The following is a 17,998-nucleotide window of genomic DNA, read 5'->3' as shown; positions in this document are numbered from 1 at the left end:
ACAAATAACAAGGACTAAAAAAATGCAAAAGAACAGCAACCTGTGCTGTTCTGCTACACGGTAAATAGGTATGTTTAAAATGTGTTTTCCAATGACAAAAACACACTAAAAGCATTTCACATATACTGTCAGTATCCAAAGATAACCTATGGTATCTGTAGGTTTAAAACCAAACAAGAAAAAGCCCAAGCCCTAACGTCCTGCAATTCAGTTAAACAGAATTCTAAAAATCCAAGATTCCAGATGACAATTCTGAAGTTAACATCCTACTAAGTACTTTATTACTTTTAAATTTTTTTTTAACCTTCTGGGACAGTAAAACTTAAATACTTTTGCTACAGCAAATTAAGCTATTAAAAAGGGGTACAATTTTAATATGTAGTAAAGAGAAATTGCTGCTTTTCAAATTGTAAGGTCAAAAACAATGGACAATTTTCTTTTACAAGAGAAATATATCAGTAATGTAGTGGCTGGCTGGGTCAGTCTATTTGGTAAGTTCTGTTTATATATTCAAGTCAAGAGTATCTGGATCAACAGTGAAATATAGTGCCTTTAAGAAAGTGGTGTTTTACCTCATCTTGTACATCTATTATTCTTACAGTCGCATCATTTAAGCTCACACGCATGCACACACAAGATCCTTTAGCAAAATTTTCCCCCTGTGCACTCCAAAGTGAGCGTGCACAAGCTCACGAGTGTGTGGTACAAAGCAATTTAAGCCCTGCTCTACTGCAAATGCATTTTCTAATTCAAGGTATTGTGCCGTGTAACAGGTAAAGTTTGTGTTATCTGATTCTGAAAACTGTACTGATAAGCCTGTACTGAAACAGCACATAATCTCCCCCTCTTTTCTGACACTGTATTTAGAAAATGTGTTAAATATGTTTTCCTCCCCCAGTACAAATAGAGAGGTTTTCCTAATGCGGGAATAGAGCTAAGCTTTGTTATCTAAATAATTTATAAATGACTCAACACTACTGTATTTTTATTTCTTTAATTACTCACTAGATAGAATGGACCCATTAAAAAAAATGGAAAACATTTATGCAGCTGTTTTTGAGGCTGCAAGTCTCTCCATTTCATCTATCCTTTTATCAGGGCTTGCACTGAATGAAGAGCATCACAGACATAATTTCCTTTTCTGTTTTTGTTAAAGGATCAGTATCGTCAGCTAAAAATACAGAGCATTTTAGCACTCTCTCCTCTTCTGAGCAGGTACTGCTTCACAAATAAGTCATTCATCCTTCCTTAAGATTTAATTAAGCCACTGTATCTTCCACCCACATTTAAAAAACTGAAAGAGTCAGACACACGTACTCATAGGTGAAATACAAAGCGATGGCTATATTCTTCAAACTCCACGTTTATCTCTTCTACAAGAAGAGAGACAGAATCATTGGAAAGTGAAGATAGAAAGGGCTCAATAAAAAAAGTGCTATGTGGAAGAATAACTGCCCTTTAAACACAGTACTGCGAGCGTTCCGTGTGTGAGTTCACACTTACGTACAACACTGCAGTCGTTAAATAAAGCAAACTGCCACAGTCACACGTTAAAACAAACTTCATATACATTCAGAAAACCTACTAATGAGCAATACTGTACTAAAATGTAAACAAATATTGTGTCACAGAAGCCTGCTAATTGGGACTGAAGATTCATGAACTCACTTACAGAGTTATTGGCTAAAAGTCGATTATAACTGCTCACCTGAAATAGGCTGAAATAAAGAAAAGCCTATAATAGTGTCTAAATTTAAATTTTTTTTTGTTCTTAGACATTTATTTGCTTTCATTCTACAACACTAAGCAGGCAATTTCATAACAACTGAGTAAAAAAAACAGGCATTACTTTAGCAGAACATGCAGAACATGGAGTTTTTCTACTTGGTTCCATTAACTTACAAGCAATTCAGGCCCAATGGAAGCAAGAGTTCTTTTCCAAAGTCAAGTCTGCAATCCTGGCTGATCATCGACATCCTTCAAGGGGTCCTGTCAAGGCATCGAGGCTGCTGTCTGTATCTGAGGCCAATGTTTGCTCTGTTGACATGGATGAAATGTCATTGATAGATGATGACTGGGAAGGACTGGTGTTGCTATTCACTGCTGCATCTGTGCTAAGTAAACCAAACATAATAAAATCTGAGGCAAGACAATATTGCAGGTACAAATAGCCATCCTTCTAGGCTCCAAGCACCACCTTCCCCACAGAAATCCTTAGAAAATAAAGAAATTAACAGGCAGTGGAACAGCAAGCACTAAGCTCCCTAGCAGTCAAAACCCAAGGTGAACATTAAAAGAGATTTTAATTTTTCTCCCTCTCTGGGGAGGAAGGGAAAAAGAAAAAAGAAAAGCAATATATAATGTGAATAGTGACCCGAGTATCAAGAAATCCAATAGATCTAGTTAATAAAAGCCAGTACAGTATTGCAATTACTGAACCAAGAGAACAGCAGGAAACATCAAGGATTCAATCATGGGCATAAATACTTTGCACTATTAACCAATTTTAAAACAAGGAGCCCTAACGATGTTTAACCCTGCATGAAAGGGACTCATTCATGCAGAGCCACAGATTAAGCGCTCAGCATAGAAGATTACAGCTGACGTACCACGGCGTCGATTATTTATTTGCTGATTGAGCCCTTTGGGGAAAAGGCAGCTCCGGGCGTTGGACACACAAGATTCCTTAAGTTTTCCTACAACTTACTTCATGACAATGAAAAACCACTGCACACGGATCTCCAAAAGCTGATCAGAATCAAGTCTTGAACAACAAAACTCTTGCCCACCTGGATTATTAAGCAGGATTTCTTCATTCACTAGCGCGACAGGTCAGCACCATGCAGAGTTACAGGAGAGCGACTGAAACAATGACTAACCTGAGGGCTGATCTTTTACCACACCATTCTTGCTCCTTTCTTCCCAATCCATTACTTCTTTGTATATTAATTCTTATGGGAGAAGAGTGGGAGGAATGAGAGAAGAGACAGAAAAAACACTGTAAGATCACAGCGGATCTGTGTACAATTTACATGTGTAAGGGTACAGTGAAATGGTTAAGGGTCAGTCTGGAAGTACAACTTGTACAGGTTGGTTTGGGTTGGGTTTTTTGTTTTGTTTTGGGGTTTTTGGGGTTTTGGGGTTTTTTTGTTTGGTTGGTTTTTTAAGGCCTATGGCAATGATTGGGAGTTCTATGGATTTTTTTTAGGCACCACAGAAAGACAGCAAGCACGTACCAAAATCACCGTATTTTATAAATAGAATAGCTGTCCATTTAAAAATAACAACCATCCCACCCCAAAAGTTTATGTATACCTATGATGCACTGATATTAACTGTAAAAAAAAAAATAAAAAATCAGATTTAGATTTTAAAAAAACCCATGGATAACCCTGGGGAAATTCTACTTTGATAACAAAACCATACACAAATGTCTTTATTCTTAAAGAACAATCTCTGTGGACACACTGAGTAAAGTCTGGAAATTCTGAAGTAGGTTAAACAAATAATTAAAATACTGTACGAAAGCCCTCATTTACTAATCAAGGACCATTTAGGATATAGGCACCCAAACAATAACAACAAAACCCGGAGCTGTGACCTTAAAGGAGCATCCTTTATCCCCTTGGTACGTCTGCAGTTCGGTTCACACACGATGGCTTACCTTGGCCCTTCTAGAGCCAACGGGTTATTACTGCTGCACTGCACCAGCTACGCTTTGAATTACTTTCCATTAACTCACAGTAGCTTGTGCAGGTACCCATCACCTTAATGCAGCTAAGAGTAACAATATTTAAATAGATTACGACCTATTAATCTGAGTAACAACATTTACAAATGGATTCAATTAGATTTAACTGATCCATTTTAATTTTCTACCTTGCATTAATCCCAAATAATTTGAAGTGTACCTGTGCAGATATGCCCTAAAGAAAGTATACATAAACCAGAATCAACACCTGAAATTTATAAAGCTCTTTTTCAAAACCAAGCAACTTACAAAGTACTAAACAAAGATGTCTATCACCCTCGGTCCTCTGGTAGGTGTCTAAAATCTGGACTGCCTCATCACTTGACATTTTTTACTAGAACTATAAGGTGTAATTGATTTCAACACCACAACGCTGTTTATTCTTTTGTTTAAGTCAGTTTAACCTATTCAGTCAATAAATAAGCAATGATGAGAGAAAAAAAAACACACCAAAAACCTCGTCTGCTATTGAAGACCTCTAGAACAAATGCAGTAGTAAATACTGTCAAGAGATATGGCTTAAATAATGCACACTGAGAAGAGGCATATGTTTGTCTTTCAGATAATTTTCTATTTAGAAAAAACCCACTGAGATTACAAACACTTCAGAATAACAAAATCCTCAGAGGAATGGAAGGAAAAACAGGAAAATGGTGGCATTTTGTTGAATAGAATTCAGAATGTTACATGCATATATACGTACATATACACATGTGCGCATATATATATATACACACACACACACACTCCAAACAGAACATCTTCCATTACTGTTTTTTTTCATATTGCCACCAGCAGCACTGCCTATGGGAACAGTGGGTTCCAGTCACTTACACAGTCCAGCCCACAGGCACTGCGAGCCAGGCATTAGTAACACACAGGTTAGTGCAATAAATGTAATTTCTCATGCTCACTTTTTACCTTTCCATTCTTCAATTGCATGTTCTCTTTCTTCCAACTGTGCATCATAGATTTGAGGTGGAGGCTACAAAGAAAAGAAAGTCTATAGTGCATCTACTACATCAGGTTAACACAGCCAATCATAACTAAAAAAACCTGAAAATTACACTTTGCAGCATTTTTTTACCTTCATCTTTGGCAGTCTACTCCCTATACCTCATTCACATTAATTTTAAAACTCCGGAATTTGCTTTAAAGTCCTACCTCCCAGTGAAAAGATGTTTAAAAGCATCGGCAAAAATTAAGCCCATTGTAAGGCTCTGTGGGTCCTCAGAGAAAGTCCCCTTTTAAAAAAAGCCCTGGATTACCATCACATAGGAAGCTCCTTCTGTACAGTAAAGGGAACTATCAACGAGCACTTTCAAAATGATCAACTCCACTCCAGCAGCTGCTCTTCAGGAGATTCGGCCACTAACATTGATCCGAAGGCTTTACGTGTGCCTTCTACTAGCCAAAGAATGAGTTCAGAGCATGCTCTTGACTAAAACTAGAGGTATTCTTTAAAGCTATTAAACTGATATCTTAAAATTTATTTTAAATGCAAACTTACAGCTTCTGCTTCAGCTGGATCATACCAGACAGTAATATAAGGATGACGTAAGGCTTCATCTACAGAAATTCTCTTGTCTGGATCTACTACAAGCATTTTTGATAATAAATCTCTAGCTTGGCTGGCTAGAAAGTAAAAATGAAAAGAACATACATGTAAAAGAGCTGAAGAGTTCAATGTTTGACACAGAAAATGAATACTGCGAGCACAGCACACACACTAAGAGATTTCACTGTGAAAACAGGCCTACAGGTGCAAGCTCTACTCCACAGCTACACGTTCTTTTTAAGAATGAGGTCAAACCCCTCCAGTGTAAATGTTATTTTGCTATTACCCAGAACAAACCCTGCAGCTGACACCAACCAACCTCAATTTTGCACAGTTCTGCTGAAACATGGGTCACAGTTTATTTGGCACCAACTACTGAACATACAACACATTAAACTTTTAAAATAAGATTTTAAAATAAACATCTTGGTACAGCAATGATCTGATTACTGTAATACCCAACCAATTTTTCTTTTAAAGGCATTACTGCACAGTAACTGGCTACCCATCGCTGCAGTGACACTTCACTGACATCTCTTTTTTGCCTGAACAATCAATGTAACAATAAAATAGGCTATAACAAGTTATGTTATGTAAAAAAAAAATTTACCATCTAGAGAACATAATAAGGTGGGGGGTTTTCCCATTTTATCAGTAATCATCTAAAGTCAAAGTAGAGCCAAAATGAATTATCTGCACACATCAACTAGAAAAAGAAAGTCACAAATAACCCCCATAACAAGTATTACTCCTAGAGAACGCTTAAGTGACAGACATTCAATTGATTAGGATTAACGGAATTAAACAGAATATTGGGAACAGGAAAGTAGTTCCGTATTTACTGGCTACCACTAAGATTTCAGGACATGTCACAAATAAAAGGTACAGAAGGTATGCAGCTTCCAACGCTGACACATTGCAGGAAACGTTTTATATTACTTTAATTAAGTGTATTGCAGACATTTTAAATTAACATCTTTAAAAAAAGAGAGAGAGAAAAAAAAAAACAAAAAAAAACTCGCCTTACTTTTCAACTTGTCACGATCAGATTCTGATGGAAATATCCAGTCCGGGAAGAGTTCTTCAAATTTAATACCAGGATATTTTGGCCTATTTTCTACATAATTCCTCACTGTAGGCTGTAGTTTCTTCATGAAGTCTGCTGATGGTGTTCCTAACTGTTCAATAACTTTATTCCATTGATCAATATCTGCACCAAACCTTTAGGAAAATCAGCTGAAGAATTTGAAGTCTGCACTATACAAAAACATCACTTACAGAAATCTGAAAAATCAATGAAAACTTGAACAACGGACACAAATACGAACTTCACTGTAACATCGACACCATCCTGAGCCGCCATGCAAAAGCCAGATTGACATAAAAACACAGTTTAGATTCTGCAATCTCAAGGACAGGCTAGAAGTGCTGCACAATGCATTACGCTCAAATATCTTTTGCTAATTATTACGTATCGGCCAGTATCAAAAGCAGTACTTTTTTGGCAACTGTATCCACAGCAAAACAATTTAAGGACAGAAAAGAAAGGCTGCTGTTGAATCTTCGGGAGTACAACATAGAACCATTACCACTGAAGATTCTTTAAGGTAGGGAAAAATACATGAAAAAAACCTAAAGCACAAATACATCCCATTCCAAGTAAGGAATGTTGTGCCTGACTCTTAAGGAAATTAGGCTTTGGGTTGTAGGGGTTTTAGGGAGCGTTGGTTGGGGGGTGGGGGTGTTTTCGGTTTGTTTTTTTATTTTTTACTTTTCATCTTCAGAAAAGGTTCACAGGAGTTCTGAACAGTGAACCCAGATTCCTGTAGGTTTTTAGTGGGTTCTTTTGTTGAAGCGTATCAACTGTGGTAACATTCAAAGACCACTCTGTTCTTAATTCAGAATTTAAATATTTTATAAGAATTGCATTTACAGGCCACAAGTTGGAAGTGTGCCTCATGTTTCTCCTGGACTGTCCCTTCTCCCTCTTCAAACTGAAGGCATTTCCCCTGGCCAGGGTGACACCAGAGTCTGCTTGGAACGAGCCTGCTCAGGATAACAAAGCTCATTTATCACACCAAGAAGACACTGCATTAGTATTCCTGATATTTAAGTTTACTCAGATTTACAGTTTCTCTGATAAAAAGAATGCTCAATTCCAGTAGAGTCTTGCCATGGATGTTGCACACATTCACAGCTAAAGTCATAATCTAGCACTTCAACCTACCCATTCTTGTAGACAGATTTTGTAACAAAACAACAAATTTGCTGCACTTTGAACTAAGATGTATTTAAAAACCACTGAGGTGCTTTTATTTCAGTTAGTGTGCCAAGAATACAACTGGAAATGCCTGCATAGTCACTGCTTCATGCTAAGAATTCAGACTTCTGATACAAAGATTGAAAATTATATATGCTTACTGAATACATTCCGATGGAAAAACTGTATTAAAATCAAAATTAAGGAGTCAGTATTGTTAACTCTCATGCTGAAACAAAGCACATACACAGAAATTTTAACATACATCAGGAAATTTTGCTCCTAGCTGATTTCTGAGCGATGTCCACCAATCTAGATTCAAGAGGATGCTTTTTCTTGGAGTAACAGCAGTCTGTTACCAGCTAACCAAGTTAGCGTCCAGTCTGTTGTGGTCGCAGAGCACCAGGGGGAGGGCAGAAAAACTTAACGAACTATCCCACTTCAGTAATAAAAACCAGGAAAAAAAAAGTCTCAGCTGGATTGCTTCAAAGTGCTTCACAGATACCAAAAACTGGAAAAAAAAATTCCCCGATATAGGGCTGGACTTGAAATAAGCTAAGCCTGTTATCAGAAACCCAAACGGGAGAAAACCTTAACTTCAATGGAAAGCACCCGGAGCGTGCTGTACGAATAACCCTGCAACCTGCAGGCAAAACCACCCTTCCTGTTCCAGTGGCCTCACGGCCAAAGTCACCAGAAGTTTAGCCCGTGCTGTCGTGGGTTAACCCCAGCTGGCTACTAAGCACCATGCAGCCGCTCGCTCACTCTCTGCACCCCCCAGCCCGTGGTGGGAGGGGGGAGAGAATCAGGAAAAAAGTAAAATCCATGGGTTGAGATAAAGACAGTTTAGTGAAACAGCAGAGGAAAATAATAAATAATAATAATGATAATAATAATGCTAAAAGAATATACAAAGTAAGTGATGCACAATGCAATTGCTCGCCACCCACTGACTGATGCCCCCCTGAGCAGTGATTGCTGCCCCCTGGCCAATTCCCCCCAGTCTCTATACTGGGCATGACGCCATATGGTATGGAATAGCCCTGGGGCCAGTCGGGCTCAGCTGTCCTGGCTGTGCCCCCTCCCAGCTCCCTGTGCCCCCGGCAGAGCAGGGGAAGCTGCAAAGTCCTTCACTTAGTATAAACACTGCTCAGCAACAACTGAACTCCCAGTGAGTTATCAACATTCTTCCCATCCTAAATCCGAAACACAGCACTATGCCAGCAGCTAGGGAGAAAATTGACTCTGTCCCAGCCAAAACCAGGACATATGCCAAGTATATCTGTCTATTTTTTGGGACTCTGGAAATAGGGAAGTTGAAAACTGAGTCCTCATTAAAGTCACAGTAAGGATGATTTTTCCCAAGAAAGCATGAAGACCTTCTCATGCTTTTTGCATCAGCCAGACCATTAGTTTCTTTCACAACTTGGACAGAAAGAGCATTAAAAACATTCTGGTGCTGCTAAGCTTTCCTTTATTTCATCTTGGGTATCTACGTTGCCTGTTTTGTCATTTACAGTGCAACAGCAACTGCCAGTAACTGTAATTTGTCCTCCACAGCACCAGCCAGGAGCAGGCTTGGAGCATCCATGGCCCCAGCAGTGCGGAGCATCTCATTCCACCCAGAGCACTGCTGCAAGTATCCCAGCAATCCCCGTCGACTTGGGAAAATACAAACTACTGAGTCTAAGAGTAAGTTTTCCTGAGGACAGTCAAGGCACACCATTAGGCAACATGCTGGACTTGGCTCCCTGCCCTAAATCCCCAACTACTAAGACATTTAAAATTTAAGTAAAAAAAAAAAAAACCAAACCACAAAAAGATTGAAAGCTTCACAGCCATGCACACCAGCATCCCCCATAAACCACAGTCTCAAAACAATCCTGCAGTCGAAGGTAAAAGAAAAAACAACAGTCTGACTGAAGCAGTTATCAGTCAGGAAAAGTCTCAACACCACCGAGTTATCCGCATTTCGCATTAAAGAGAACTGCAAGTTGTGCAAGAGGAAAAAAGCCCTGCAAGCATAGCTGTGCACTCCGGTAAGAGAGCAGGGGAGCAGACTGCTTGAAACATAGACTGGTGGAGCTTCAGTGACCTCCAGGGCACCACAAGGGATAAGTTGCATATTCAACAAGTATGGACAAAATTTCCTTCATTTATTCATGAATAAATCAAAACAGCCCATGCTGACATGCAGGTGAAAGACACATAACATACATGAAGAATTGTGTTAGGTTGGTCTGAAGGCTTCAAAAGGTAAAACAATAAGTATATAAAGGAAGAAAGGTGGAAAACAAAAAGACTTATTTAACCATTAATCATTTGTACTACTAAATAATGCATGATCAACTGCTGGAGATTAGTGTCATGAAATTTAGCATTAAAATTGAAAGTCCTCCTCTGTAAGATACATAGGTATCTATGAAAAGATTCTGTGAACGCATACTTGATATTTTTAGTGGTGGACTCAGCTTTTCCTTGCTGACGAACAAAAATATTATACTTTCTTCAAAACCTTGGACCACAAGTAGCTACAGCTTCATATGACCTACAGCCATAACTGGCTTAATTATGTTGTCTGGACTCTATTTACTGATCAATTTTGCATGCCTAGTCCTACAACACTATGACTTCCTAAGATATTATTTATAAAGGATGAAATTGGGTTTGCTCCAATTTTTATAATTGGAACTTGATAATGAGTCAAATGTTTTAAATTTTGTTTCTATGGAAATATTTTGAAATACATTAAAATCTTCAAAGAATATTTACCTTATTAAATGATCGCTTCTGTTCACTGAATACAGTGTAAGGAGTTGTTTGATCCAGTGATATATTATTGAGATTTCCAATCTCTAAGGCATGAAAACACATGAGGGGTTTGTTTGGTTTTAATATAGTAGAATTTCCTACAATTACTATTGTACAAGAGAGCAGAATTTTAAGACGACAAATCTGGGTCAGAAGTACTGGAGGGAAGAATGGAGGAATAACAATCTTACAGAAAAAGTAAGCCCAAAATAAAATTTTCATAGAAGAAAAAAACTCCAAAAAGAAAAAGGTATTTTTTGTAATAAATAATAGTAACAAAAAACATTTCTCATGCAGTGTGCTTGCAATTAGGACACTGCTGTCCAGCAAGTGCTAATAAGCAAGAAAAAAATCTAATTGAAACTCAGAAAATTGTACGATAAAAAAATGAATCTACTGTTCAAACAAATAGTAAGCGAAATCCATGCACAGTAAAAAGTAACTTTGGAGGCTTTTGTTTATAATACTTATCTGCAAAGAACAAGAGTAAGAAGATACACTTACTTCTATTTATTTTTTAAACCTAACAGTATCCTTTTTTAAGGTACAAAAGCTGAAGCTCTTAATATAAATTCTATAGATTCAAGCAGTACAAATTACATTAAATATAATCTACTAAGAAAAGAAAATGGAAAGCTCAATTTGGTTAATGACACTAATTTCAAATAGTACAGTAGATCTATTAAAACATATTATTGAAAATATCGCTTATGCTTTTATACTTATACAGATCAAAATAATTGTGTTTCTGTTGGAAGTGGAATGGGATTCAAGGATGACTAGGGAAGGATACGATCAGTGCCTTGGAATATCACACAACCTTTCACCAATTCTCCCATGATGCACCCAACTGACCAGATATCAACTGAAAGTAAAAATGAAATGATCAAATTATGAAGTATCATGAACAAAAGTGAGGAAAACAAACAAAACCATCTAGCATCTACCATAAAACACAACGATGTGGAAAACCAAACTGCTAGCATGAATTTTCAACCATATCAACATCAACTGACTGCTGCTACATTTTGTTATCAGCATTCTGTAAAATACAATCAGCGTTTACATTTCTGAAATGACCGTGAAGAAGGATACAATCTCTTCCTGGGAACAGGACTTTATGGAGGACCATTTCTGCCATAATGCACCCAACAGACCAGATATCCACTATCATATGTTAGGTGCAACAAGGACAAAAGATTAAAGAGGTTTTTTTTAAATACCACAATTATTTATTTGTAAGCTCACACTGTATTCCTACAGTCCTGCAGATAATTTATTTTTTTGTCCCATCCAGAACAGCCTTTACTAAAGTTCTGATCCATATCAGCACGTGCTCTACAACAAGCTGCCTTGTGCATTAATCAAAGTTTTTTGTGTGATCATGGCCCAGCAAGGTCCTGAGACTCTCCTGTATTACACAGCTAAAGTTACACATACGCAAAAAGCACGGTACCCCCAGCCCCTGGGATAAAGCCATAAGATGTACTAGTCCAGAGGAGACAGCGTATTACTCCACAGCTGGTAAAATTCAGCAGGTAAAACCCCCAATAATGCAAGTCAAGGACAATTTCCTAGCCAGCAGTTTTGTTGGCTGAACATTCAATATATTACAGCTGTGTTTTTAATAAAAACACCCAGCCTCTGAGTGCTATGCAGATTTAGGAGAGTGTAAGACAACGGTTTACCATAGGGATCTGAAACAGATTTTAATAAAGTAATCAGAGATGCAAAAGGGGACAGACTGTTGAAAGAAGATGCTTCAGAATAAAATCACATCGATAAAGGGGTTTATTTTTTATAGATTGATGGTTCTTAATTTTTTTTAACATCATCCAGCATAAGTGTCTTAACAGTTTTTTGGTAGGATAAAAAAATGGCAACAAGACAACAGGGCAACACATGAAAAAATAACAATAGCAAGGGAGAGGGAGCAGTCTATGCTAGAGGTAGGCACACAGAGCAGAAAACTATTATATTCTCAAAAATTACTACAGTGTCATTTTTATTATTTCCAATACGATGATTAACATACTGTACAACAGGCATGGCAGGGGGGAACCAGCCCTCCCCCCCCCTCCCCCTTTTAAAGCTGTAACGTTCCGAGACAGAAACACTTTAGACAAAAGATTTAAAGCATTACTCTAGCAACTTACCATTCTCTTTATATCCCATCCCAAGGATAACCTCTGGTGCTCTGTAATACCGCGTTACTACATATGGAGTCATCATAAAGTTAGTACATGCTGTCCTTGCCAGTCCAAAGTCAAGGATTTTGAGCGTACAATCTGATTTTACTACTATGTTGCTGGGTTTCAAATCCTACCAAGAAATAACTTCAGTTAAGGAAGGATCAACATACACAATAATACCCACCCCCCCCCAAGTCAATGTACGCCACCAGCTCACATCACATTAACGACTGCATATTCCTGCTCTGATGTACCTGCTTATTTATACAAAGACTTAAGAGACAAGCTAAATGCTGCACAGCTAGGTACCCAAAAAATTCAGGGAAAACCAGAATCAAAGTTGTCTGCAGTCTTACTTTAGCAGTCGTGCCCTGACTGTGCAGTCAGTTACACAGCGGGCTCTATACCTGCACGATGTACACACATCTGTACTTTGTGTGTACATGTGTACATGTACACATGCCTTTAACACATGAAGTGGACCCATTTTGGATATGAATAGCTGCATGGTAAAGGAGACTCTGTTCCCAATACTGTCATTATCAGGGCACGCACCCTAAAGACATCATTATGAATTAGCTGGGTGTCTGTAGGAAGAAGGAGTACCCCAACACACAGAGCCTTAACAAGAGTTTTTGTTAACAGATAAGCCCCGTGCATTGGAGTGACTGGCAAATTTCAGTGAGAATTAGGTCGTAGTGACAACACAAAGCTACCCTGTGAGTGAGGAGAGAAATTAAATACTTCCAGGAGATATGCTTCATGGGAACAGTCATTACTGCACCCGAAGGAATACAGCTAGGGGAAACTAGAATAACTGGGGTTTATTCACAAAGTATCAGCAGTAGCTGAACTACGATGTACTAGTACGCTGAATTCTGCTCACGTGTTGGACCTCGTTTCAACCTGCACATGAACCATGTTCTCAGGTGCAGAACCTCCTTTTCTTAAAGGAGATGGGGACACACAAACAGTTCCTGTGGGTTTCCATCTTTTAGGAAGGCAGCACATCTTCTGCAGAGTGCTACTGCATTTACTGTCAGCAAGGTTAGAGTTTCTAATCCTCTACTCGGATTTCTCTCCTGAAACAGCAGAATAATAATTTGCAGTAGTTGATAGTGAAATTTGTGATCTCATCTTACGATAATGCTGGGCCACGTGAAGGATAACAGATTTCAATAGTTATCAACTCATAACAGTTACGAGTAGTGTTCATTATTTCAAGCTCTATTTGCTCACAGACTCTGAGTAGTTTCTAGGTGTAATTCCTACTATTCCATTCCTTCTGAACTATCCCAGTTCTGTTCCCTTCCTAGCCTTGTTTCTTTGCAAAACCAAATCTCTCCTCTAACTAAGAGCGTTCACTCCAGAAAGATGATTTTGTTGTGGTCCCAAACTAAGCCAGCCTCACGCTCCCCACTTGATCCTCCCCACTCAAGTAACCAGCACGCCGCTGTTCAGCTGTTCACAGGGCACTGCCCCTTCACTGTCCAACCGCTATCGGTGCTGTCCGACTGCTCCTGTTCGGTCCTTTGAGCTTAAATCTCTCAGCAAATATCGTGCCTCCCCTTTAGCTCCAAATCACAGCCACCGCGTCAGGAGGAGCTCGGCAGGAGTCCCAGTCCTCCCGCTTCAGTCTCTTACACACCTCGCTCCATAGTTCTAGGAAAGCCCAGTACTAAGATTACCTGGATACACACTTCGCTTAACTATACGTAACTTCCTTGCTAATACCACAGTATTTTCATGGCAGATTTTTTTCAGCAAAGTAAGGAAGTAGATTTGTTGTAATTTATACAGCTTCTCAATTATGTTTATGGATTGAACATACAGAACAAAAGCACGTTAGACTAGAACTGGACAAAGTTTTCAGCCACCAGGCAAAAACCAAAGAAATTCAAAAGGCAAGTGTGCCCAGAAGTAGGGGAAGAGAAGGAAAAGAACAGAAAACAAGAACTGTCAAACAGACTGGTCATAAAATTTAAAGAGAAGCAGCAGAACAACAGAAGCAGAGAAATTTGTGAGGTCTGCAAAGGACTTGGAAATTCTGATCATTCACAAAGTTTACTTTTCAGAATCACAGAATGGTTCAGGTTGGGAGGGACCTCTGGAAGTCATCTGGTTCCAACGCCCTCCTCAAGCAGGGCCACCTACAGCCAGTTGCCCAGGACCATGTCCAGACAGCTTTTAAGTATTTCCAAGGATACAGAGATATTTAAGAGGTAATACCACATTTTAAAGACTCATTCTTTAGTAATTTGGAAGGTCCACAGATACTCGTGTTTTATCTTTTAATCAGTTCAGCATTAGTTAAATCCACAGAGCAAACCTGATTTAAGATCGATTTACAATGCAGTCTTTGAACTACAAACAATCTTATGGTTTAATAATATTCTTATGAATGAAAGAGATATAAACTTATGAAATAACTACCCCGCGCCTCCCCCCGTTTCATAAGAACATCTGTGTTCATAAGAAGTGTTGTTCATGATCTAATACTACCTACTCTGTGGATGATACCCGCTGAGTGGAGATGTTTGATACCACATAGCATTTGGTAAAGCAGGTAAGACATTCTTTCATGATCCAATTCCATATGAATAACCTGGCACAAATTTGCATCCATCAGCTCCATAACCAAGTATCTAAAGCACAAGAAAGCAAGCAAGTAAGAAGTCTTACTTTTCATATCAGGTTTAAGCTTAGCATGAGAGATGTTTAATAAAAGCCAACTACTTTGCTAACATAAGTGTCAAAACACTTATGATTAAAAAAAACCATACATGACCAGTGTCAAATGAAATTATTATCTGTTCAAATAGTCTTACTATTAAAAACTAAGTGTTGAATAATCCATCACAAGAGATTAGAATTCCGCTAGTTTTATAAACAGTAACACAGAAGAATAATTCTGAGTTTATGCAGCATGAAGTACTAAGACTGACTGAAGTTGATGCAGAAATTGCAGATACTGCAATGTATCAAAAATTACGCTTTTCAATGTATTTTAATTTTTAAAAAATAAGAAATTTAAGAAAAGCACAGTAAGAACTAAGAAGGAATGACTCATTTTCAAGTTAAAATATCACCTGCTTACCCTCTTCGGACACACACATGCTCCCCTGCTCACCCAAGAAGCCCATTCACAAGCCGTAACAGCATATTCGCTGCAACCTATGAATACCCCACCCATTAAAACACCATGGATCCTTTCTAGGCCAATTGACACAGCTTGCATAAAGAAGAAATGGATTCAGTTCTTAATTGACGCCAAAAATACCGCTGTGCTGATGAGACTGGTATGGCAAAAAATGATATCAGATTATCCAGACCGAGTTATTATCCTGAGGTGACCCGTTTAGCCAAAGGACAATGCACATAAACCAGATGCATATGCAATCAGCAAAGTATGGCAGACAGATGAATAGAAGGTAAGTAATTTTTTTTTTTTTTTTTTTATTTCCCACTTTCATCTTATCCATGTAGTGAAACAACTTTCTTGGTCTTTCTTAAAGAAATCCAGAAATAAAGGCTAATTAAAGGCTAAATTTAGCCTTTAGCTACCCTCTGTTTTCCAAGTGTGGAGTCTGTAGGATACTGGAAATACAGCTCCAGGGCTTAGGCCAGTATTTGTCAGGAAAATTAAAACAAAAATCTAGTACTTACACATCCTGAAATTCTTCTAGTGACTTCTGTGGCGTGAATACATTTAATAAACTAATTATCTGTAAAATAAAAACAAACATTAGAAGAAACTTCCACTCTAATTCACATAAAAATCCACTATTACAGAAGTTACCACTCAAAATCAAATGCACCCTGTATTTAATAAAAATCTTGCCTAAGCTCAGAAGATTTAACTACAGTGCAGTTACAAGAGCCAAACCCACGGCCACACAGGCTTTGCTGCAGGACGACTTACACGGGCAAACGCAATACAGCAAGGCCAGTTCTATAAAGCAGACACTGATGGCAAACCTATACCAACGCCACAGCGAAGACCTCCTCCTCGGGGCACTTTGTCCTCTGAACAGCTCACCCAATAGCTTAACTGGACGTTGTGGAGAACTGCATTACCCACAGCAAATCTTTCCGGTCTTGCTCTCCCTATTTTTTCCATTACTTTGGTTACTAACAGCACGTAAGAGAGCAAATCCTGAGCTTTTTAGACAACTTACAGTAATGAGGGAGAGAAATAGAAAGCCAAACTTACATTTTTGTGATTGACACATTTTAAAAGAACAAGCTCTCTGTAAGCTCTTTTTGCATGGGTTTGATTCTGAAAAGGACGACTCAGCTTCTTTACAGCAACATTTATTCCAAGGACTGTATCAAACGCAGCACTAGAAGTTTTCAAAGACAAACAACTTAAGTTGAAGTCTGTTTCAGGGAAAGGAGGGAGCAAAAGGGAGATGGGAGCAAGGGAAGAAATCAAGATTTGAGACAAAACATATCCACTAAGCTGTTTATACTAATTTCCACTAGTTTTCATTTAGAAAATAAACAGCCTCTAGAATCGACACATCCTTTAATAAATACAGACAGGTTACACAGAAGCCACTGACACTCATCAGAAGTCTTCCTGCCCTTCAGACCAAATCTGCTGACTCAAGACTTGTATTCAACACTGCAAGATCGAAAAGTATTTTAAGCTTATTCAAAATCAAGAAGCATTTCAGTTGCCTAATCTGTATACTCGGATGGGGGCTTTTGGACACTGTTGATGACTGACAATCATTTAATATTCGCAAGAGAAATTTCCCTTTCCTAAAGGAAAGCAACAACCGTGTCTCCATGATCTGTTCTGCAGGCATCAATACCCTCCTGTATGTGGACAGTTTACAATTATATACAATTTTAGTGCCTAGCAGAAAGTTAGATTCATCATTTGGGTTTGGGGGGGAAAAAAAAAAAAGTCTATAGAATGGAGTAATATGGAAAACTCAGACTGCAGGTAGCAAGAAGAGATATTAAAAGTGACCACGAGCATTAATCTTCTCTTGGTTTTCAGCTGTGCTTGTTCCTTCCCTCTGCAGTTTGAGGTACAGCTGTAAACTTGCTTTAATAGCGGTCAGAATCTAAAGCTAAATTATCTGTATGTCCAGAACAAGAATGAAGTGGGAATATTCTTCACCATTAACTCACAGACTATTCAAAGTGTATGTGAATTCACACCACAAACTACTCAAAGAGTTCCAATCTTTAAATAGTTCCAGTTTTAAATAAGGATTCCCACATTACTTCCATTTAACGTTACTTTCATCGGGTAGGAAAGAATTCTCATTCACTTAAATTTTCCAAGCACAATTAAGCTCTTTGTGAGCTCTTTCCCCATCTCATCAAGCCACGTACAGTATCAGGCTTAAAAGCACCACCGTATTACGGTACTCTTAGAAAAAGCACAGCTCCCCTGTGAGAACAATACT

At 38.4% G+C, this 17,998-nt stretch overlaps 1 protein-coding gene across 8 annotated transcripts in view; it reads right to left on the bottom strand.

The window, feature by feature from the left end:
• Window positions 1–292: 292 nt before the first annotated feature.
• MAPK9 (mitogen-activated protein kinase 9) overlaps window positions 293–17,998 on the bottom strand; it is a 23,088-nt gene continuing 5,382 nt past the window's right edge. For 2 of the 8 annotated variants that reach the window (XM_009641207.2, XM_035896705.1), the window contains exons 3-12: window positions 16,786–16,915; window positions 16,239–16,297; window positions 15,079–15,217; window positions 12,537–12,702; window positions 11,174–11,245; window positions 6,337–6,519; window positions 5,262–5,386; window positions 4,673–4,736; window positions 2,880–2,951; window positions 293–2,109 (exon numbers count right to left, since the gene is read on the bottom strand). In XM_009641207.2, coding sequence (XP_009639502.1) covers window positions 1,967–2,109; window positions 2,880–2,951; window positions 4,673–4,736; window positions 5,262–5,386; window positions 6,337–6,519; window positions 11,174–11,245; window positions 12,537–12,702; window positions 15,079–15,217; window positions 16,239–16,297; window positions 16,786–16,915 — 1,153 coding nt within the window. In that variant the 3' untranslated portion in view covers window positions 293–1,966. Of the gene's footprint in view, window positions 2,115–2,789; window positions 2,952–4,672; window positions 4,737–5,261; window positions 5,387–6,336; window positions 6,520–11,173; window positions 11,246–12,536; window positions 12,703–15,078; window positions 15,218–16,238; window positions 16,298–16,785; window positions 16,916–17,998 lie in introns of all 8 variants that reach the window. The other 6 variants (XM_035896704.1, XM_009641208.2, XR_004842339.1 and 3 more) reach the window with 6 other exon arrangements.

Source organism: Egretta garzetta, unplaced genomic scaffold (genome assembly GCF_000687185.1).
Source record: "Egretta garzetta isolate BGI_Z169 unplaced genomic scaffold, ASM68718v1 scaffold26, whole genome shotgun sequence".
Taxonomy (NCBI): domain Eukaryota; kingdom Metazoa; phylum Chordata; class Aves; order Pelecaniformes; family Ardeidae; genus Egretta; species Egretta garzetta.
The sequence above is the reverse complement of the archived record's forward strand: the minus strand, read 5'-3'. Positions and strand labels throughout refer to the sequence as shown.